The sequence below is a fragment of the Schistocerca nitens genome, chromosome 6 (genome assembly GCF_023898315.1).
Source record: "Schistocerca nitens isolate TAMUIC-IGC-003100 chromosome 6, iqSchNite1.1, whole genome shotgun sequence".
In the NCBI taxonomy this organism is placed as follows: Eukaryota; Metazoa; Arthropoda; class Insecta; order Orthoptera; family Acrididae; genus Schistocerca; species Schistocerca nitens.
Window position 1 is genome coordinate 719,000,315 of NC_064619.1, and position 24,924 is coordinate 719,025,238.

A 24,924-nucleotide genomic window follows, 5' to 3' on the forward strand; every position below is an offset into this window, starting at 1 on the left:
CTATACCTCTGTCTTACACTCTACGAAAGTCTCCGTCTAACACAAACCCACATGCTAAGCAATTCTCTCTCGCCTGTTGCGTGTGACGACACATTCTGACACGTGTGCAATCCTCTTACCTCTTGGCTAACCTACTGCCTCTGGCTCTCGGCATAGGCAACAAAACTTTGACAATATTCCACGTTTTCAAATCTTTTATTATTCCGCTACACTACAGTAGAAAATGATATAGCTTTAGTACAGATAGAGAGGATATTGCTTTGTGGAGGAGGTGTTGTCTCTGGCTGATTCAACAGTTTGTGTGTAAGAACGGGAGATTTATTGCCTTATTGCCTTCACGAATCATAGGTTACTGCAGCACGTGTGGACTGTTCGAAGAGATTTTGGGATTGCAGCCAGTTGTCGTAAACTTCACTCCACAGTATTTCAATGGACATCTGCAAGTGACCTTCAGGTTAGTCATTGAAGACTGACGAAGACGTTCTCTGCTCCGCCTTATATAGCACGTTGGTAGTATTGCCATGCATGTGTCTGTCACGGTGACATGACCACACTGCCCGGTGGCAGCACCCTCATCTTCGGCATCACCACTCGCTGCAGTCATCGGAGTATTCTGCCGCCTTGGTCTGGAGCAAATCTCAGAGATGATGGGATTCCACGCATTATCCAACTGGTATCCGCTGTCAGTTTATTAGATTTTCTGCAGTGCATATTTCCGTGGATTCTTTTATAATGGAGTCCCAAAAAGATGTTGCTGTAGTCAGAATTAATGTTTAGTCATACTCTGGTGAATGTCCGATGGAGATCAATGTTTTGCTACTGCAGACTTGCCATGGAGTGATATTTATGATTACTGGCTGCAATCCCGAAATCTCTTTGAACATTTAATTTTCCAGGAAAATTTTAACTTTCACAAATGTGGACTGACAAAATAATGACTGAAAAAGATACAAGCTTTTGTGGGATGTCTATCATAGGGTTTCAAAATCCATTGGGAAAGGAAAAAGGGCAATTATAACGCATACAGTAAGCAACTGTGGTTTTGTGGAAGGTGCCGAATTGATTGTTGAATAAAGAGACTGGAGATTATCGTCAACACAGGAATGGTGATGTGTTCTCAAAATGGTTCAGAGATATTCTACCAAAATTACAGCCCATCAGTGTTATAATCATGGACAATGTTTCTTCATATCGTAGTGTTAAGGTTGAGCAAAGGCAACAAAAACCTTGAGGGAAGGAAGATGATGTAAATTGGCTCATATGAAAGGGAGCACACGTCAAACCTACTGGGATTAAGCTTGAATTACTGAAACAGATCGAAGCTGATGTTATACATAATGCTTTGACACAAATGATTTCAGTGTTCCAGCATTTTCAAATACCTGTCAGTGAGAAGTGTTAGAACAGAGCAATTGGAAACATTAAATGATACATTATTAACATTCATGTGGAAGTTGAACAAAAATAAATAGACTTGCACATGATTTTGTGCAAATGTTTACATCACTTCCCTGTTCAAATGGGACAGTAAAACGTTGTGCGTCGGGTTATCTTCACTGAATAGTGCGGGTAAGCAATGCTGCAACATAAAAGATAAGGTTATTATTGTACCTGATTACACACAGCTGAAGCTGCGTGGGAAATAAAATCCAATGAAGTAATAGCAAAGGCGGAAGAACATACAGTGTGATGTTTACATCAGGTTTGTTCTTACAATGATTAGATTATAGACACTGCTTTGTGTTATATACTTACTTTGCAGTCCACGCATAAGCCTTGAATATCAAGTTACTAAGAGTATTTTAATTCAGCGCAAGTCTCTAGAAACTAAATAACTTCGTTATGGTCCAAGTGATTTGCAACTTCATGTCATGCACACATCAGATACGGGACAAACTGTATATAAGGTGTAATCAAAAAGTTCCCAGTCGAAGGCTTGTCCCAGTACGCCACAAAGGCAAAATTGCTGTGAGGATTTAGGCAAACTTGCATCCTAAAGGAAGTACGAGAGTAAGTCAATTATTATCCTCAATTTAGTTATATTTTTGTTTATTTTGGAAGTACTGTTGTTTTATGTTGATGACACATGCTTTGTGTATTTGTTGTTATATCTTTGCAATTTTCAAGCTGCTAGGTTAGTTTCGTTATCGCTGCCGTGCTGTTAATCATGGCTGCTCTGCTGTCTTATTTGCACCAAAGAGGAGCAACATTCAGTGATCTGTTTTTTTGTGGTCGGAAGGCGTATCAGGGTCCGAAATTCATCGAAGACTTTTGGTACAGCACGGGAACAGTGTATTGCCACAACAGTGTGTCTATGAATGGATTGAAAAATTCCGAAATGGTCGCACAAGTGTTACGCATGATGAAGGAGCCAGACGACTGTTTACCGCCACAAATGAAGAAACCAATGAGCATACGTGTGAAATGATTCTCTTAGACTGATGATTAACTATTGACGAAGTGGCACATCGTCTGCAAATTAGTCACGGTTCTGCGTATGGAATCATCCACAACAGAATTGGGTTTCATAAAATTTGTGCAAGAAGGGTCCCAAAACAACTCACACAGGTGCATAAACAAATGCATCCTCTCAGTAGGCAAATAACAAAGATTATGTATAAACACATTATTTGTTTTGTGATTGTGTCAAATGAATATAAAATCTGGATCACTGACTATATCTACTATTCTGATTACTGGTTTCAATCAGATACACAAATCCTCTTGAGATGAAAAGGGTGTGATTATACAAAAATTATAGGAGTCTTAGTAATAAAATATGTACAACTAATGGTGCTAAGAAATATAAAACAACATGACATGAGTCATATGTAGCTTTGCAATGTGCAGTTTGTTCAAAAGGAATTGAAGATACAGTAATCAACTACTGAATAGATAAAAGTGGTGTTGTGCAGTAAATTATGAGGACAGCAATGTGCATGTATCAGTACTGAAATGAATCAGTTGCACTGTAGTGATTGTCTATCCTCAATGTTGATATATACTAATTCTTCTTTGAAAGAAGGATTAAGAGCATAATGTTAATCACACCATGTGTTTAATTCATTGTTGTTGTTGTGGTCTCCAGTCTTGAGACTGGTTTGATGCAGCTCTCCATGCTACTCTATCCTGTGCAAGGTTTTTCATCTCCCAGTACCTACTGCAACCTACATCCGTCTGAATCTTGTTTAGTGTTTTCATCTCTTGGTCTCCCTCTACGATTTTTACCCTCCACGCTGCCCTCCAATACTAAATTGGTGATCCCTTGATGCCTCAGAACATGTCCTACCAACCAATCCCTTCTTCTAGTCAAGTTGTGCCACAAACTCCTCTTCTCCCCAATCCTATTCAATACCTCCTCATTAGTTATGTGATCTACCCATCTAATCTTCAGCATTCTTCTGTAGCACCACATTTCAAAAGCTTCTATTCTCTTATTGTCTAAACTATTTATCGTCCATGTTTCAATTCCATATGTGGCTACACTCCATACAAATACTTTCAGAAACGACTTCCTGACACTTAAATCTATACTTGAAGTTAACAAATTTCTCTTCTTCAGAAACGCTTTCCTTGCCATTGCCAATCTACATTTTATATCCTCTCTACTTTGACCATCATCAGTTATTTTGCTCCCCAAATAGGAAAACTCCTTTACTACTTTAAGTGTCTTATTTCCTAATCTAATTCCCACAGCATCACCAGACTTAATTCGACTACATTCCATTATCCTCGTTTTGCTTTTGTCGATGGTCATCTTATATCCTCCTTTCAAGACACTGTCCATTCTGTTCAACTGCTCTTCCATGTCCTTTGCTGTCTCTGACAGAATTACAGTGTGATTGGTGAACCTCAAAGTTTATATTTCTTCTCCATGGATTTTAATTCTTACTCCAAATTTTTCTTTTGTTTCCTTTACTGCTTGCTCAATATACAGATTGAATAACATCGGGGATAGGCTACAACAATGCCTCACTCCCTTCCCAAACACTGCTTCCCTTTCATGCCCTTTGACTCATAACTGCCATCTGGTTTCTGTAAAAATTGTAAATAGTCTTTCGCTCCCTGTATTTTACCCCTGCCACCTTTAGAATTTGAAAGAGAGTATTCCAGTCAACATTGTCAAAAGCTTTCTCTAAGTCTACGAATGCTAGAAACATAGGTTTGCTTTTCTTTAATCTGTTTTCTAAGATAAGTCGTAGGGTCAGTATTGCCTCACGTGTTCAAACATTTCTACGAAACCCAAACTGATCTTCCCCGAGGTGCGTCTACTAGTTTTTCCATTCGTCTGTAATGAATTCATGTTAGTATTTTGCAGCCATGGCTTATTAAACTGATGGTTCGGTAATTTTCACATCTGTCTACACCTGCTTTCTTTGGGATTGGAATTACTATATTCTTCTTGAAGTCTGAGGGTATTTACCTGTCTCATACATTTTGCTCACTAGATGGTAGAGTTTTGTTAGGCCTGGCTCTCCCAAGGCTGTCAGTAGTTCTAATGGAATGTTGTCTACTCCAGGGGCCTTGTTTCGACTTAGGTCTTTCAGTGCTACTTAGGTTTAATTCATAAGTAATATATTTTCACACTGTGTAATCCATTAGGCAGACTGTAAAGAAATTTAACATAGCAAAAAAACTAAATTCTTAAACACTGCAGTCCATGTGGAATCTGGCCTGATAACCTAATGCCATGTGGAATCAGTATGCAGTGTCATCTCCATCCACTGTATCCAATTCTGCTTGCAGATCAATACACACAGCAGTCAAGTATCAGTAATTGGTAACTTCATAAGAGTGGGGTTCTGTCTTAAAATCATTGTTACTTGTTCCTGGGAACTACTGTGTGTGTATTCTGACAGCAGAACACCCTGTTCCAAGTGCATTAATCATAGGTCACCATTTTTCACATGATAACCTGATTGTTGCAGATTCTCCATGAATTGCTAATTTTATAAGTACTTAGTTGGTTTTACTAGGCTTAGTGGTCAGCGTTTCAGTCATCCCTAACAGAAAAGTTACTTGCAGTTGGGGTTGCCCACGTTGGAGATGGTTACCACCTCGGTAATGCTATTATTGTGAGGCATTATAAAAGCTGCATGCTTTTGTAAGACTATCAGCACAGAAGTACAAACATTGCTTCATATGTTCCAGTGATTCTTCAGCAAGTCCAAGGAGGCTTATGTGCCATGAGGCCGCCCCTCTCTCTCTCTCTCTCTCTCTCTCTCTTTCTCACACACACACACACACACACACACACACACACACACAATTCTTGTTCATTTCAAGATTTCTTTTCGATTAGACGAAATTACTGGTTTTTAACATTGCTGAAACTTTGAAATATTAGTCATTTAAAATTTATTCAAATATTTAAATGAAATATAAAAGTGAATATGATGGAAAGTTCTTGGTGGAATTTTAGGAGTAAAGTAATAATGTACTGATATAGTTGTGTCGATAAGCACATAATTGTGCAGAGGCCCACACATTGTGCAAATAGAGAGTATTATCCTTCTCATGTTTCAATATTCATTATTTGCAGATAAATAGTTGTTTTAATTTGTTTTGTAGGGATGTTAAAAGGAACCGTGATGCTGCAACAAGTCCAGATCGTGTTGATAAAGGTGTTCCAGAGCAGTTTCTACAAGAAAGTCTGGTAAATTATTATATTAGTGTTGTTACACTCTTAACAGTCTAAGGCTAACAGTTTAAACAAATATCAGAATAGATAATGAAGGTAAATCATGCAAGGCAAATGCAACTATGTGTGTGTGTGTGTGTGTGTGTGTGTGTGTGTGTGTGTGTGTGTGTTTTAAGGTGTATGTGAAATCATCATGTGAGAATGTAGGATGGGATCAAAGCAGCACTGTTGCAACATATTCTGAAAGTGGTAATTCAGAAAACCAGCTCATAGGGGACAGTACACAGAAAAGAAAAAAAAATCTATACTCTGAAGTTTTGTAGTTGTAATTTGTGTATAAAAAATTAATGTGGGCGAAGTCAGTACAAGGAACTGAAATTTGTGTCCTGACACAATTCCCAGTCTTCAGTCTTCTGATTGGTTCGATGCGGCCTGCCACAAATTTCAATCCTGTGCCAACCTTTTTGTGTCAGAGCAGTAATTCCAATCTTCAGTCTGAATTATTTACTGGATGTATTCCAGTCTCTGGATTCCTCTACAGCTTTTACCCTCTGCAGTTCTCTCTAGTATCATGGAAGTTATTCCCTTACGTCTCAACAGATGTCTTGTCATTCTGTCCCTTGTTCTTGTCAGTGTTCCCCATATATTCCTTTCCTTGCTGATTCTGCAGAGAATCCCCTCATTCCTTGCATTATCAGTCCACCTAATTTTCGACATTCTTATGTAGTACCACATCTCAAATGCTTTGATTCTCTTCTGTTCCAGTTTTCCCACATCCATGTTTCACCACCATACAATGTTGTGCTCAAAACATACATTCTCAGAAATTTCTTCCTCAAATTAAGACCTACGTTTAGTAGTTGTAGTAGACTTCTCTTGACCAAGAATTCCTTTTTCGCCAGTGCTAGTCTGCTTTTTATGCCATCTCTGCTTCATCCATTATGGGCTGTTTTGCTGGCTAGGTAGTAAAATCCCTTAACTTCGTCCACTTCATGATCCCCTGATTCCGATGTTAAGTTTCTCGTTGTTTTCATTTGTGCTACTTCTCAGCACTTCCATTTTTCTTCGATTTACTTTCAATCTGTATTCTGTTCCATTCCATTCCACAGTTGATATCCTTGCACCTTGAATTTTAATTCTGCTCTCGAACCTTTCTTTTATTTTTGTCATTGCTTCTTTGATGTATAGGTTGAACAGTAGGGATGAAAGACTACTTCGCTGTCTTACACCCTTTTTGATGTAAGTGCTTCATTCTTGGTCGTCCGTTCTTAACTGATTATTATCTAGGAGATCCCCAATTCTCTTTTGCGGTCTTCTGTGTATTATCCTTTTCAGCATCTTGGATGCCATGAGCTGTTAAGACGCCTGTGCGATAATTCTGACTCTTGTCAGATCTTGCTACCTTCAGAATTGTGTGGATGATGCTTTTCCAAAAGTCAGATGGTATGTTACCAGACCCATACATTCTACACACCAATGTGAATAGTTGTTTTGTTGCCACTTTCCTCAATAATTTTAGAAATTTGAATGGTATGTCATCTGTCCCTTCTGCCTTATTTGATCTTAAGTAGTCCATAGCTCTTTCCAATTCTGATTATAATACTGGATCCCCTATATTGTCTCTGTCGACTCCTGTTTCTTCTTCTATCGTGTCATCAGACAAGCATCAGAAGTCCTCTGCCTCATGGACACTTTCATTGTACTTTTTCCACCTATCCACTCTCTCCCCTACATTTAACAGTCGAATTCCCATTGCACTCGATGTTACTGCCCTTGCTTTTGATTTCACCAATAGCTGTTTTGACTTTACTGTATGCTGAGATAGTCCTAAGAGCATTTCTTTTTCGCATTTTCCTGCAGCCATTTCATCATAGCTTCCTTGCACTTACTATTTATGTCATTCATAGGTGACATTGTCAATAGAAAATAACATTTTGATTTTGTTATTGAACTTGCAACATCAACAATGCTGGTACAGAATTAATCTTGAGTCTCTGTGGTAGGATTTATAGTGTTGATTATTTCAATAACAATGTTGCAAAATCTGAGACTCAGTAAATGTTAAACTTGCCCTTGCCATCCAGAACTGCAATCTGTCTACTAGGTTGCCATCACAGAGGCTGTACTTAAATTTGTGCAGATGACTTTTATTTATTTCTTGAGTATGTTTAGTCAGTTAACCCTTTGACTGCTGTGAACGAGTTAAGTAGTCATGCTCTGCAACTGCCAAGGTGCTGAGGATGCTGTTAAATTCAGCCTCTTGGGTTTCATTAATTGCTATTGATGTGTGTACGCATCATGTTCTGCCATCCCCTCTCATTACTGAGGTACGTCTGTGTATCTGTGAATGAAAAAAGTTTCAAGTATTTGTCGTATGACATATATGTCTATCGTTTCCAAAAATCCTCGTTTTTGTGTGTTGAACTCTTTATGAAGGCACAGAATTGTGCCCACTCACTTGGCCACCCACCACGTATAGAAACCAATATCTCAAAAATGAAATGAGATATGGTTGTGCTCTCAGGTTTAAATAAAATTTTGATCTTATCTACATTTCATACACAGTGGTGTAAAAGGTAAAATCAGTCATGTGCAAAGTACCTCTGCAAACTAGAATTCGGTGCAGTGCTTTACTTAACGTGATGCACTTCGATAACTATGACAAATAACGAAAAGAAATTCAGTCCTTTATTGAATTTTTTTTCAACAACAAAGCTTTGCTCACCACAGAATGCAGAGAGCACATGTCGAGCAGTCAAAGGGTTAATATCAGTTACTTTGTATTTTTGTACGAGATTTTTCAATTTTTTCCTTTATTTGCTTTCAGACTCGCAGTGCTAGTTCGTTAATCCAACAAGGAAAAATAAGTATTGTATCGTAAGTATAGTTGTTTACCCTTTTTATTTCACATTTAATTGCCTCCATTGATAATCTATTGGCCTGTAAACATTGTAGCCACTACCGGTGTTGCCTTTCAGGTAGGAGCTGTATCGTATTTTTGCAAGTTTGTATTTAAGAAGACAAGCACTTGATGCTTCCCCACTGTTGCTATAGTTGTTTGACTAAATATATCCTTGTCTGTCTTTCCTGTCAGTTGTTTTTATCCCATCATGGACCTTCCATTGTTTGATTTTTCATTTTAGTTAAGTTTTTTTCCCTCAATAGTATATGTAAATCAGTATGTAAGCTTGAACTTTTGTAAGGATACTTTAATTTAGTGTGGATTGGTGTAACAGTTCTGTGTGTTAAAATTATTGTGTATTCTGCCACAAAAAACTTTTAATTTCAGATGCAATGTTGGTGATGCTGTGCTGGTAGTTTGGAATGAAGTTCACCGTAATTATCTCATTCTCCAAGAAACATCTACTCTGTATTTCCTGCATCAAGATTGCTTGGATATACTTGGCTTGCGTCCAAGTTCAGGTTAGTCACAAACATTCAGAGGCAGTGGAGAGTTTCTTCTTAGGTATTCTGGAGTTTCTTTCTGTACCAGTCAGTTTTATTGTGTTCTCTATAGTTTGCAAACCTTCGGAGATTTTAATTTTTGTTGTGGGTTTGCGGTAACAGAAGTTGTGTGGTAGAGGGGGGGAGGGGGGCGTCATTTGTTTTAAAGACGGTAATATGGGTATAGTTCAGAATTATTCTGTAGCTTATACAGAGTGTTCAAAAAGTCTCTCCGCAGTGCCGTATGATTGTTAGCTGCACTTGCCATATGATTGTTCGCCTGCCTGGATTTTTCAACGAAACAATAAACACACAACGATACTGCAGTGATATTCTGTACCCATTCCTAGAAGAACTTGTGTGAAGTGAAATACTGAATGGTTATTTTCAACAAGATGGTGCAATCGCGCACACAGCTCGCATTTCAGTGTCACTGCTTGCTGATGTTTTTGGTGATCGCATAATTTCACAGGGACTTTGGCCTCCACGATTGCCTGACCTAACACCACTTGACTTTTTCTTCTGGGGTGCAGTGAAAGCAAATGTCTATAAAAAGCGTCCAAAATTCATCAATGAATTGAAAACTGCAATATCCACATTCACTGCTTCTGTTACAGAAGAAATGTTAACAGCTTGTGTTTGGAAGCATGATTAGATGAATTGAATTGTTTATTCAACAACAGGGAGGACACTTTCAACATTTAATGTGAAAATTTGTAAGTAAAAATGAATATTCAAAAAATTAATAACTTGTATTTCACTGAGTTTCATTTCCGTATGGCACGCGTGGCTAACAATCACACGACACTGCGGAGAGAATTGTTGATCACCTTGTAGCACCACAGTAATGTGTAGCAAACATGCTGCACGATTTTCCTACCATGTTATTGAAATATTCATGTTGAGAATTAATTAAACAACCACATGTGACTTTAAAGCAAAACAACACTCTGATGGATACACATTTCGAGATTTCGGTCACATAGCTGATGTGATTCATTGTAACAACTTTATTAGATCATTTGTTGGGTCAAATTTTGCAGTTGGTTGTAAACTAATGTCCCAGTGAGCCAGAGACATAAAATTTTGAACATAGCAAAGAACTGGATGATAATGCAATACTAATTCTCTTTCTTGTCGGTCTGTGTTGGGGGTAGGTGTGAAAATGGTTGGTAATACCTGGCATTTCAGCAGCCCTGCAGGACTGAAGTGTTGTGTGGGGAGTATTGGAATGTGTTGCAGCTGTTAAGCAAGTGGATGGGCATGGCTGGAGCAGAGAGAAAGGGGAAGAGGAGATGGACGGAGAGAGGGGGAGAAGTTGATGTGTGCGTTGTGTGTGATATACTTGTACATGGATGAAGCTGCAGATCAAAAATCTAATATTTATATAAGTAATTATTTAAATAAAAAAATTTAATGTCATCTGAATGTTTAAAATCCATCGAGAACTTTCACAGACAAGACTAAAAACAGAACATAATTATTTAAATAAAAATGAATTTTAATATACGTAATTTTTTAAGCAGATTAAAAAGTATAAAATAGTGCCTCCTTGCCTCACACAGAGTTCTAATCCTGTTAGACAGTTCCGAAAATTTGTACTTTTGAATCTTTAATAGCTATGACAATACTTTGTAAGATTTATAATGAAAAATGTGGGGTGCATGCAGTAGATAATACTTGCAAATAACTATTCATGCATCAGTTATGTATTGCATGTGCACCACATTTTTTGTTGTACATTTTACAAGCACTGTCATAACTATTAAAAGCACAAATTTTCAGGGCTATCTGTATAGTGTTAGGAATGTGTATGGGGCTGAGTGAAATTATTTAACACTTTTTAGAACAATTTAAAAACACAATATATTAAAAAGTGTATTTTTATTTACACAATTATTTGGACTGATACTACTGTTGCAAACCTTCCAGCCATCCTCTAAATTTCTTGGAAACTGTTTTTGACTCTCTCAGATTATGGCTGGTAAATGTGCTACAATAATATCAGTGCAAGATTCAGCTTCAGGCCTGGATTGTCTCATTGATTAATCAGAATATTAAGAAAATTCGAAGCTTCGTAAAAATAGTATATATGTCTGTTTAAAAAAATGCACAATGAAACAGTTAAACAGTGCTGTGTAATTTATTTTCAGTGCTGTACAATTTAGTTTCTTGTAAATGTTGATCCCAGTGCTTGAAACTTACGGTACATCTTAAATCTGAGAACTAATGTTGAAGTAAGAAATGTTCAACTGTGAAAGGTCAGCATGCTATAGTCAAAACATTTAAATTCTATGCCTTAGGACAACAATAGCACATTTGTGAGCCATGTATTTTGTCAGAGATCTGCGTGGGCGATACAGGAATTGCACTTAAGAAGTAGAGCTATGTTAGTCAACAGGAACCAGCGTGGTGCAACTAAATGTGTTGTAGTTCTCTCTGTACACCAACTGTCAAGAGTTTTGCATATTTACCTGTACCAATAAAATTTTGATTTAACTTTCAGACTATTAACAAGAAGTGACTATTAAATATTTCGAACTACTGTGGTAGATGACTAACAATTTTATTCTCATATAAGAGAGGTGTAATATGTTGAACACCCAAATTTTGTCCAGTTACCTCTTTCACAATTGACCATGGAGTTTTATTTTGTTCTGAGTGTTATTTATTCTTTTGGTATAATGAATTGTTTCAGCCCATCTGATGACATTCCTCAGCACTTCACAGAATTTCCTGTAGTGAAATTACGTTACTGGGCTCTGACAGTCCTCCGTATTATGATAGAGTTCCCATTTCCTCCTACATGATATTCTGATGCCATTAGTTACCTAAATTGGTTGCTTATTAGTAAGCTTGACCACTTGAAAATTTTAAATGGAAAAGAGCTATCAAAGAATGTGGTAAAGGTTGGAAGAAATTGATTTATATCTATCAGTCAAGTAGAGTTTCTGCCAAGGTTTCTCTTTGAGGATGGCTTTAAATGTCTGCACTGAAAGTTTGCTCATATTTTTAAATCCTTTACTGTAGGACATTCATTTTACCACCTGTGCATCATAATTTAGCTGGCCATTACAAATTTTTGTCATATTGTGCCCTTCAAGTTAATTGACCAAGAAGCTGACTGACCATGAATCTGGTTGACTGTGAAGATACCTGCGATCACAATGTTTTTATTCTGAATTCTAGTTACTGATGGATAGGAACAGTCTGCCTATATACCTGTCAAGTCATATGGTGGCATGGACTGTTTTGAGTTTGTTAGCTAGTAATTCCTTGAGGTTCACTCAAGATGGCTGTTAATAGCTGATATTTGGATATGCAATAATAATAATAATAATAATAATAAACAGTGGGATTCAGACTGACTGCTGTGTTCCTAATCTTCCAAAAATTGAAGTAACTCCATTCTTGTGAGAAGTCATTGGGAAGTTTATATTAAAATCCTCACACAAAATCAGCTTCATGTCTTTATTAAGAACTGAGCTTAGCACAGCATATAGTCTAAATGGGAAAACTCTGTCTTCTGAACTGCAGGAAATGTACAGGGCTTTTATAAAAAGTATTTTCCTTGAAAATTCAAACTCTCCTGCATGACCTTCAAATATTTGGTGTTAGAGTTTTGGTATGTCAACTCTTTTAAATGAAACATTACTCGTAGTATAAATGGCTACACCTCTGTTCTGTAATGAACTCCTTGCATACAAATCAGGTATGATGTACTGCTCCAAAGGAAGCCTTAGTATTTCTTCGTTATGTAAATGAGACTCTCAGATACAAGTTATGTCAGTGTCAAGGTCTCTTAGCGATCGTCTATTTATTTTTTAGAGCCAGTATTATGAAAAGGATAGATTGCTACTCACCACATAGAGATGATGTTGAGTCATGGACAGGCACAACAAAATGACTGCTAAATATGTGAGCTTTCGGTCAAAAGACCTTTTTCTAAAGTAGACAACACACAATGTGTGCGCACATGCAAACATACATTCACGCAACTACAACTTACACATGAGCATTGTCTCTGGCCACCAAGGCCAGACTGCGAGCAATTGCGCATGATGAAAGAAGCAATATAGGTGGTGGGGGTAAGGAAAAGTTGGGGCAGGGAGGGGGAGGGATAGCAGAGTAGGGGTGAGTGACGGTAAAATTGTGCAGTCCGCACCTAGCTGTCCTACCCTGTTCCCACCATGTCCCTGAACTTTCCCCCAAGCAGCACTTCACAGTACCCCACCCCTACCCTGCTATCCCTAACTGTCCCTACCCAAGCCTTTTCCTTAACCCCATCATCAAGACTGCTCTTCCCATCATGCACAGTTTATCACAGTCTGCCATGTGTGAGTTGTGCTTGTGTGACTGTGTATTTGTTGTCTACTTCAGAAAGCTCACATATTTAGCAATCTTTTTGTTGTGTCTGTCTGCAACTCAGCATCTCCCTTGTATGGTGAGTAGCAATCTATCCTTTTCATAATATTGTCATTGTTCTGTCCTGGATTTTCCATTGTTTAATTTTTAATTCCATAAATATTTTAATGAAGTAAGCTTATTATGCCTTCTGGTCTACATCCCCTGTTTACGGAACTGATTTCCAGTATTAAAAAGGAGCCTTCCTTAAGCAGTGATACCTGCTACATCATCCTAAAGAAAGATTTATCCTCTCTACAAGTTATCACTGGAATTTGCATTGTACTAATCAGACAATTTTCTGATACTAAAAAAACATTACAAGATCGTATTTAATGATACGAATGTCTTTGTTACAAGCCAGTGAATAAGCTGCAGCTCCCAAGATCAGTTTGGTTTTCATAGAAATATTGGAACATGCAAGACAGTACCAATACTACAACTTGCCTTAGATTAAGAAAAGGCAAACCTACATTTATAGCATATGTAGACTTAGAGAAAGCTTTTGACAATGCTGACTGGAATACTCTCTTTCAAATTCTGAAGGTGAGAGTGGTAAAGTACAGGGAGTGAAAGGCTATTTGCAATTTGTACAGAAACCAGATGACAGTTATAAGTGTCTAGGGGCACGAAAGGGAAGCAATGGTTGAGAAGGGAGTGAGACAGGGTTGTAGCCTATCCCCGATGTTATTCAATCTGTATATTGAGCAAGCAGCAAAGGAAACAAAAGAAAAATTCGGATTAGGAATTAAAATCCATGGAGAAGAAATAAAAACTTTGAGGTTCGCCGATGACATTGTAATTCTGTCAGAGACAGCAAAGGATGTGAAAGAGCAGTTGAACGGAATGGAAAGTACCTTGAAAGGAGGATGAACATCAATGAAATCAAAACAAGAATAATGGAATGTGGTCAAATTAAATCAGGCGATTCTGAGAAAATTAAATCAGGAAACGAAACACTTAAAGTTGTAGAGGAGTTTTGGTATTTGGGCAATACAATAACATGATGATGATGATGATGATGATGATGGTCGAAGTAGGGAGGATATAAAATGTAGACTGGCAATGGCGAGAAAAGCATTTCTGAAGAAGAGAAATTTGTTAACACCGAGTATAGACGTAAGTGTCGGGAAGTATTTTCTTAAAAGTATTTGTATGGAGTGAAGCCATGAATGGAAGTGAAACAAGAACGATAAACAGTTTAGAAGAAAATAGAAGCTTTTCAAATGTGGTACTACAGAAGAATGCTGAAGATCAGGTGGATAACTCTCGTAACTAATGAGGAGGTATTGAATAGGACTGGGGAGAAAAGAAATTTGTGGCACAACCTCTCTAGAAGAAGGGATCGGTTGGCAGGACACTTTCTGAGACATCGAAGTATCACCAGTTTAGTCCTGGAGGGAATTGTTGGGAGGGGGGGGGGGGGAGGAGGAGGAATCATTGAGGGAGGCAAATACAGTAAGCGGTTTCAGAAGGACGTAAGTTGCAGTAGTTACTCGGAGATGAAGAGGCGTGCACAGGGTTGAGCAACATGGAGAGCTGCATCAAACCAGTCTTCGGACTGAAGACAACAACATCAAAAAATTCTAAAAATCGTACAGTGAAGTTTATGTCAGATAATACCTTGTGTGGATGTTGAATCTTCATCTATAAGAACACTGCTTATTTCTGGTAGTTGGCTATTGGGGAATCACGAAAAATTATAATCACGAAAAATTATAATGTCCCTGATAGTCATTCCATCTGAAAACATATATATTTCACAAATATGGAGAAACACTCATACAAAAAAATCTAAGAGGTCTAAACCCTACGTATGAGTGTTGCTCCATATTTGTGAAATATATATGTTTTTAATACCGGGTGATCAAAAAGTCAGTATAAATTTGAAAACTGAATAAATCACGGAATAATGTAGATAGAGAGGTAGAAATTGACACACATGCTTGGAATGACATGGGCTTTTATTACAACCAAAAAAATACAAAAGTTCAAAAAATTTCCGACAGATAGCGCTTCATCTGATCAGAATAGCAATAACTAGCATAACAAAGTAAGACAAAGCAAAGATGATGTTCTTCACAGGAAATGCTCAATATGTCCACCATCACTCCTCAACAATAGCTGTAGTCGAGGAATAATGTTGTGAATAGCACTGTAAAGCATGTCCGGAGTTATGGTGAGGCATTGGTGTCGGATGTTATCTTTCAGCATCCCTAGAGATGTCGGTCCATCACGATACACTTGCGACTTCAGGTAACCCCAAAGCCAATAATCGCACGGACTGAGGTCTAAGGACCTGGGAGGCCAAGCATGACGAAACTGGCGGCTGAGTACACGATCATCATCAAACGACGTGCGCAAGAGATCTTTCACGCGTCTAGCAATATGGGGTGGTTCTAATAAAACCCCATGTCATTCCAAGCATGTGTGTCAATTTTTACCTCTCTACCCACATTATTCCGTGGTTTATTAAGTTTTCAAATTTATACTGACTTTTTCATCACCTGGTAAATACTACTGCACACCTGTTTTACACAGCAGTAGATTGCAAGGGTTAGAATTAGATGAATCCAGATTTAGAGATGTAGAAGAATGGTCACTTCCCATTTTATATGTTTGTGTAAAAATGTTTAATCTAACCGAAATAACGTTATTAATTTTTCTTGATTTTATAATCTGCAGATGAATTCTTTTAAGTCAGTCAGTATTCCTGTTATCACGAGTACATGTTTCTAAATCTGTGAAAGCCTTTTGGTAGCATGTAAAATTTTTCAGCATTGTCAGTAGCCTTTCTTTCCCTTGTGATAGAATGCAGCATTGTAATCGAAACTGAAAAGCATGAAAAGCAGATTAAGTTTTTGCTAGAGCAATCAGATTATTTCATGCAGGTGCAAAACATTAGTGTAACAGCGGGAATTACAAACGTCAACAACCATCTAAATCTTTGCTGAAGTTGTAAAAGTTCCATATTCCTAAGCACTATCATGAAAATGTCAGTGTTGAATATTGAATAATTACGTGTCCTCATTAACTAATTTGACAAACATGGTAAACGATCTTGGTATTTGTCTTCCCGTGTTCTTGGCTAGTTAGCTCTTCTTTCATTGTTTGATTAACAATACCATAACAGTATTCATAGCGCATGTCATGATTAATATGGATGGGTTTTTTTGCTATGATCTTTGCCATGTGCCATGTGCTAAACCAGAGCTTCTTTATACTTCATATTGTTGCATTCATGGGACATGATTCAAGGGACAAGAAAGAGCATAACAAGTAAATAGCAATTCTCAACATCAGGGAGTTAGAAACCGTGGCACGTTCGTTTCATTTTTGAATGTATAGGTAACATCAGAATTTCTGAAAACACTAATTTAGCAATCCTTACAGCCATTCAGAATTTTAAAAAGTAAATTGAACTGAGTGGCTGTGGTACTTTGTTGCCAGTTTTGAAAATTTGCTCAGCCAAATACTTCATGCAAAATGTCTGAAAACAAACATTTTGATGATAAAATGACAGAATCTGTGTACATTTTTAATATGAGATGTATTGTGATAATACTATCTGCACTTTTTTTGACATTGCAGAAATGGACCCACATGGAGCTGTGACATTTTTGACAGTTACTGCCCACCTAGTAAGGTTCATAGTCATCTAATTTAACCATTTTATATGGTTTTGGCCATAAAGCAACAAATCATGTTTTTGGTTATGGGCTCTTGTAGTATTGCACAAGGCCTTTAAGAGTTTTGTCGCCTTATTGAGCCCAGCACTTGGTTGAAAAATTCTGCTGAATTGGTAGTCATTACCTAATGTCTCCTGCAACATTGCTGTACTGCGATGAGACTGTTACCTAGCTCTGGAATCCTCTCCTCTTCAATTTTGCTTTCTAACTTAGGCTTCCTGACAATGGTGGGACTCTGCTACATCTTACCTACTCCTGTAACTACTGGAGGCTCCTTTCCACATGACTCTTGACAGCTGGCTAAACCTATTCTTAACATTAAAAATGAAACTATGAGAGTACCGTATTTACTTGAATCTAAGCCGCACCTGAAAAATGAGACTCAAAATCAAGGGAAAAAAATTTTCCCGAATCTAAGCCGCACCTGAAATTTGAGACTCAAAATTCAAGGGGAGAGAAAAGTTTTAGGCCGCACCTCCAAATTGAAACAAAGTTGGTCTATTGTAATATGAGACACAATTTAGGTAGAATAAATGACGATACAGCTACAGTAGTTTGGTTCGAGTCACAAACTTAGCAGTTAAGCTTTACCAGGTAGCTATTGCTGTTCGTCAGGCGTGCTTCGTCTTGTTTGAATCGGTTGCTTATTTTTCTTTGATCTGATAAGTGCCGTTCTCTTTGTTATAGGTGTTAACGTCACTCTAGGCTGAAAATGCATTATTGTACTGTGTCATGCATTGTTTGTTGCATTCTGATAATAAGTGTTTATGACCTGTCGCCGCTCGCGGCATGGCTTGCTTTTGTGCGCGCTACTGCCGCTTACAAAAAAAAAAAAAAAAAAAAAAAAAAAAAAAAAAAAAAAGAGGAGGGGAATTGTCTCATTAGCGAAACAATGGCAAGAGACTGCTATTTGTTGTTACTTACACTGCTGCTTTCTTTGCTAATGATCAACAAGAACCAAATAATAGACTGCGTATGATAGATGTTCTGAACCAGAGTTTAGCTAAAATTTTTCTCCATTTGAAAATCTTTGCAGACGCCTCTTTTGTACATCACATTCTGCACAGAAATTAGAGTCATCTTAGATTTAAAAATCTAGTCAATTGCCGTGCTTCATTTCTGATTGTATCACTATTAGGCATAAGAATAATATGAATATATACATGACATGATATGTATATTCTTCCGCATTTGCTGCTGTCTCACACTAGTTTCGTAGGTTATTGGGCAGACAGGATTTAAATGAGATAGCAGCAAACACGAAAGAATACATGGCAAAATGTTTATATTCGTATTATTCTTATGTTGAAGAGAATACTGCTTGTGATTCGCAATTCATAAAAGTTCCTATTAGCAGCCATCTCTTCTCACAGGTAGGAAAAAATTCAGAACGTAGAGTTGGCCATATTGACAAACATCCCAAATAGTCTTGCCAGTCGGATTTTCGTAGTACATTGAAATTCTGCTACATTCGAAGATGAACAACATGGAATTTGTATTTACTTCGTTGGATAATGTATGAAAATGCAGTGGTCGAAACTCGGGGCTTTTTTTTTTTTTTTTTTTTTTTTTTTTTTTTTTTTTTTTTTTTTTTTTTTTTTACGGTGCAGAGGTTTTGGCGCCAGTATTTATCTTTGTGCCTGCAAAGCATGCCTGTGTAGCGTTACATATATTTGACGGCAGAATATGTTGTGGCGACACCTACCAACATTTTTCAGAACTTCCGCTTACTTTGCACTCGATTCTAAGCCGCAGGCGGTTTTTTGGATTACAAAAACCGGGAAAAAGTGCGGCTTAGATTCGAGTAAATACGGTATGTTCACTCCCTAACGGCTTTGTTGTCAGATGCCAGTTCCCACTTCTCCACCCTCAGCCTCTGTAGTCCCACTAGCTCTTGTCTAGCATCCTCTAACTGTGCCTGGAGGACACACAATCTCACTTCCTGCTCAACTACTGAGTCTATTCCTGCTACATGCCCTGCAGCTCCAGGAGAAGGCTTTGCTAAGTTACCCACTTGCTTTCCTGCTACATTCACCCCAGTGAAACACCTTGTTATACAGTTGACACCATACACCACAACGCACTAACCTACAACCATTTATGCACTTCTTACTCGTGGTCACACAATCCCAGTTGCAGGTTTCCTCTCCAGCGGTATCCAGAGACAACAAAAAAAAATTTTTTTTTCAGGATTTTATATAATTAATGACCAAATTTAAAACTGTAAAATGCTCACCACCAGTATTAGAGAATGAGATCACTTAGCACCCTCCAACAAACTTGAAAAATATTTTGAAACCTTTTTGAAACTTTCTCTCACTTCCCTAAAGCTAAGTAAAGATGAACTTAGAAAGGAAGATGTAAACAGGTCTCTGTGTGCGAGAGTTTTGTACAGGTTGATGTGGAATTTTAGTGTGATAACCTGACCCATACCATTTGTGACCTCCAAGATGGAGGCATGTTAACAACTGCAGAGGCCCAAGGCACCACATGAGACAGCTACTGGAACGAGGGTACCATCCCCAGACAATGGTGGCTGTCGAGATGGCAACAGTGGTGAAAGTGCGTTAACTTCCATTGGCTCTGGAACTGGAACCAACGGTGCAAGGCCCGTGGGAATTGGAGGCAGCAATGGCTGCTGCGACCAGGTGGGCACAGAATCTGAAAGCGTGAAGCCTGTGGCAAGATCACACAATTCACAAGGATGAATTTGGTTGTGGTGGCTCCTCAGCATTCCTCATAAGCATAGAACCTTGAGGAAAACCTACAATGGTGCCTCACTCCCAGCACCTGCATCCACCATGCAATACGTGTGATACTTTGCATGCCTCAGGGCATGATACTTTGCATGTCTGGGCAGAGCGGGCACAGTCCGCCAGGGTGGGTGCAGCAACTGAAGCAAGGGGTGGTGCTGCCAATGTAAAACTCCGCTGGCGGTAGTCCGTTGCATGGCTGGCAGCAGTAGGAGGACAAGAGTAGCAACAGAGCTTGATTCCATGTGTGGGAGGCACCAGATTCATCCATCTGGTGCTTAAATGTTCATACACAGAGTGTTCGCTTTGCTGGTGGATTGTGGGTGGAGCTGTGCACTCATGATATCACTGATGCTGAAGGTGGTGCGAAACTATTCAAACTCAGTAGCAACAAGCTGAGGTCTGTTGTCAGTCACAATCACTTCAGACAATCCGTCAGGTGATAGGTTGACGACAAGGCCCGGATAGTGAAATTAGCTGTAGTAGAGAGCATAGGAACCATGAAGGGAAATTTGCTGAAAGTGTCAATGACGACGAGCAGATCTGTAGTCTAGTAAGGACCCACCAAATCCAAGTGCAGACATGGCCCAGGCACTCGAGGTTTGGGCCATTCAAAGAACTGCTGAGGCTGGGCTGACTATTGTTCAGCACAGGCTTAGCACTGAGAAGTCAACTGTTCAGTCTGTGCATCCAGATGGTGTCAAGTGCAATGATGTTTGATACAAATGATGCCCCAATTACTTTGATGTAGCAAATGAAGCACATCAGGCACGAGAGCATGTGGACCCACAATATGTGACTGATCGTTATTGATGCGAAGCAAAATGCAACAGAATTTGCAAATCAGGATCTGTAACTGTGGCGTGGACAATTTTCTGGTGATTCAGTGGAAAACTATACAACACATTTGTGTCTTGTGCATCAGTGTATCTACAAGAAGCAGAGGACTTGTTAAATGTTGAATCTGGGCTAAGAGGCAGGTGAGAAGGAACATCAGTGTTGACATGTTTGGAAGTGGGCTGATACACAATGGCATAATGGTAAAATGACAAAAGAGCAGCCCACCATTGCAGTTTCTATGCTTTGTGTGTTGAGACTGACTGAGAAGGGGTAAACAAAGATTGTAGTGGTTTATGGTCAGTCACCAAAGAAAATTTTCTGCCTAAAAGATACTGGTGAAACTTAGAGATGCCATAGACAATAGTGAGAGGCTCCTTTCCAATTCGTGACTAATTACCCTTAGCTTTGTTTGACAGTTTCAAAGCAATGGCAGTCAGCCTGTCAGCAGCACCAGATTTATGTGACACAGTTGCGCCGACAGTGTAAGAGGAAGCATCCACAGCCAAGACCAGAGGTTTGGCTTTATTACAATGAACAAGGCATCAGTCACCAACCGAAGCATCTTTCAATTTCTGGAAAGTGGACTGACACTTTTGTGAACAAACAAAAAGCACATTCTTCCACGCGAGACCACCTGCAGAAAACATGTGAAAGAGCGTGTGATAATTGTTAATGTGTTCATTAGGAGTCCATCCTCTGATGACAATTTCATCTTAATTATTTGAGTAAAAAGGAACTTTTGTGGTCATATGCTTCAGGAAGTGCTGAAAAATGGCGAGCCCAGAAGCTCTGCCAAATGGTGGTCTCAAAAATTTATGAAGACCCAGATGAGTGTTAATGACAGACGTGTTACGACTGCTTGTCCAATGGTATTTGCAAGTTAGTTTCATGCAAATCAGTTTTGGAAAAGCAATGATTGGCATCCATTTTATCCATCAGTTCTTCCATGCATGGTAAGAGATAACTGTCAGTGATTGAGGATTCACAGTTTTCTTAAAATCAATGCACAAGTGAAGTCTGCTGGACAGCTTTTTCAGACTAAGAAGAGGGGATGCCCAGTGATTAGCAGTACGAGTGCTATGGCCCCACTGTCTTGCAAAGCAGCAAGTCTCTGAGCCGCCCGTTCTCGAAGAGCCTGAGGGTCAGGATGAGCTCTAACAAAATGTGGCTGTGTATTACCATTCACTTTGACATGGACAACAAAATTATTGACTTTCTCAAAATCCTCAGTAAACAAATAGTGAAATTCTACTCATAACTTAGCAACACTGGCCCAAGGATTGAAGGAAGTATGCTGTCCTAAATGCTTAACCCAAACAAGCCAAAAGAGTTGTGACCCAAAATATTAGCACTCTCTGGGGAGGAAAGCACTGTAAATGTTATTGTCTTTATCAAATGTCGGAAAGTTACAGGAAAGTTAAAAGTGCCCAAAACAGGAATGTCTTGGTCGGTTCATGCTGTCACTGTATTACATGACGTGCCAACTAAGGTTTGTCAAGCAATCCATAAGTGTAACGATTGAGCAAAGTCATTGAAACTCCAGTGTCCAGTTGCAAACGGACTGATTGTCCAGCAGTAGTTAGACACACAAATAGTTTGTTGTCCTCACATAGGCTGCAGATGAGTTGGGAGCCTTTCCTGAACGGCTGTTAAAGTGTTGTTTTGCACTAGTGATTCCGGGGGGTTCTAAAAACACAGTACACATTTTTTGTGACTTAGATTTGCATGAAGGAGCAAGTCGCTTCACACTAGGGGCGAGATCGATGATCATTTGCTGTATTACTGGGAGGGCATGATTTCACACCTCGTGTCAGCCACAACACGTGAGCACAGGTGCCAGGTGGGCCACTGTTGGTGAGCCAGCTGCGAGGCATGTTTGCCGTGTCTGTCTACTGTTCAAACAGGCACTACCTTGAAACTGTCCGCTACATTTTTGTAGGAACGTTGATAGTACAGAATTGGCAGAACCTGTTGCAAGGAAGGATCTGGGGATTAAAGAATCTGTTCCTAAATTTAGGAGTCAGCTTCCTTGTGTGTGATGGCATCACATTATCTCACTATAATATTTGCCACAGTCATATTTGAATCTACACTGTCTAGTAAGGCCTTGCAAATTACGTCAATGACAGTATCTCTCTTCTTGTTGCTTATGCAACCTAAAGAATTTGCAACCAGCAGCCACCACTTGTACCCCCTACCCTCATAATACTTTGTAAGCGCCTTTGCACTAGTTCAGAGCGGGACATACAAGCATTAACACTCAGTCCCACCATGGTCAAGAAGAAAGGATGTTTGTCAGTACCTTGTATGTGATGAGCTGCGATGTGCACATGGAACTGTGCAAGGTACTCTGTCCAGACTTCCTTCGTGTCATTAAACTCACAAAATGGCAGCACATTCGCATGTGGCGCTGTTACTATTGGGTCCGGCATCTTGTATGAAGTCATCAGTGCTGTCATGAAGTGATTCATTACTTCAAGCAGTTGCAACATTTGTTGACTCTAAAACTGAATAAGCTGAGCTAGATCAACTGCAGGCTGTGCAACAGGCGATTGCAGTGTAGTACCCATTATCTACTGAGCAATGCACAAATACAAGCAGTGTGGAAAGTATCACAAGGGGAGGAGGGAGGGGGTGTTCAAAGCAGCAGCTACAGACCTTAGAAAATAAAGAGCACAAGCAGGGTAAACACTGAGGACACAAAATACAAGCAACGACAGGAAAAATCAGTCAAAAAGACAACAGAACAGGAAGAAGTAAACTTGACTTGAAGGAGGCCACACATAGGCCCAAGTACTCGTCACCAGGTATGTTGTGTACAACTTGGCATGCAACAATAAGGAGAGGTGGGTTGCAGAGTGGTGTGACAACTATCATCATAGGAAAGCAGGACAGAAACAGAAATGATTAGCAAACAAGTCAGTACAATAAACAGAAGATTTACTTACCATGTATTTCTCAAAGCATACAAAGACTCAATACAAATAATGCAGCAAGAAGTAGAATGTCAACAAGGATGAGGCTCTGCTGCATGAATGATTGTATCGGAGCTGCAATTAAGTGGCTTATGAATAATGTCACAAAGTGGAGAGGCTCCAAGTGCGAGTGAGCTGTGTGGCTTCCATCGGCCGTCGTATAATGTGGCGGCGGAGGGCGCTCATGGTACGGAGCCACTGGAGGCATGGCTCAACAAGCGTGCTCCATTGGGTCCATCAGATTCCACACGACTGCTAGTGGCATCTGACAGAAACTTGCAATTCTGTTGCTAACTTTGACACTGGGGATATATATATATATATATATATATATATATATATATATATATATATATATATATATATATATAAAACAAAGATGATGTGACTTACCAAATGAAAGTGCTGGCAGGTCGACAGACACACAAACAAACACAAACATACACACAAAATTCAAGCTTTCGCAACAAACTGTTGCCTCATAAGGAAAGAGGGAAGGAGAGGGGAAGACGAAAGGATGTGGGTATTAAGGGAGAGGGTAAGGAGTCATTCCAATCCCGGGAGCGGAAAGACTTACCTTAGGGGGAAAAAAGGACGGGTATACACTCGCGCACACACACACATATCCATCCACACATATACAGACACAAGCAGACATATTTAAAGATATATATATATAAAACAACAAAGATGATGTGACTTACCACACGAAAGCGCTGGCAGGTCGATAGACACACAAACAAACACAATCATACACACAAAATTCTAGCTTTCGCAACAAACTGTTGCTTCATCAGGAAAGAGGGAAGGAGAGGGAAAGACGAAAGGATGTGGGTTTTAAGGGAGAGGGTAAGGAGTCATTCCAATCCCGGGAGCGGAAAGACTTACCTTAGGGAGAAAAAAAGGACAGGTATACACTCGCACACACACCCATATCCAACCGCACATACACAGACACAACCAGACATTTTTAAAGGCAGAGAGTTTCGGCAGAGATGTCAGTCGAGGCAGAAGTACAGAGGCAAAGATGTTGTTGAAAGACAGGTGAGGTATGAGCGGCGGCAACTTGAAATTAGCGGAGGTTGAGGCCTGGCGGATAACTAGAAGAAAGGATATACTGAAGGGCAAGTTCCCATCTCCGGAGTTCTGACAGGTTGGTGTTAGTGGGAAGTAACCAG

General features: G+C 39.2%; 1 protein-coding gene across 3 annotated transcripts in view; it reads left to right on the forward strand.

Annotated features, from left to right (window-relative positions):
• LOC126262220 (RB1-inducible coiled-coil protein 1) overlaps positions 1–24,924 on the forward strand; it is a 338,326-nt gene that overhangs the window by 301,767 nt on the left and 11,635 nt on the right. For all 3 annotated transcript variants that reach the window (XM_049958658.1, XM_049958657.1, XM_049958659.1), the window contains exons 18-20: positions 5,572–5,656; positions 8,469–8,518; positions 8,931–9,064. In XM_049958658.1, coding sequence (XP_049814615.1) covers positions 5,572–5,656; positions 8,469–8,518; positions 8,931–9,064 — 269 coding nt within the window. The remainder of the gene's footprint in view (positions 1–5,571; positions 5,657–8,468; positions 8,519–8,930; positions 9,065–24,924) is intronic.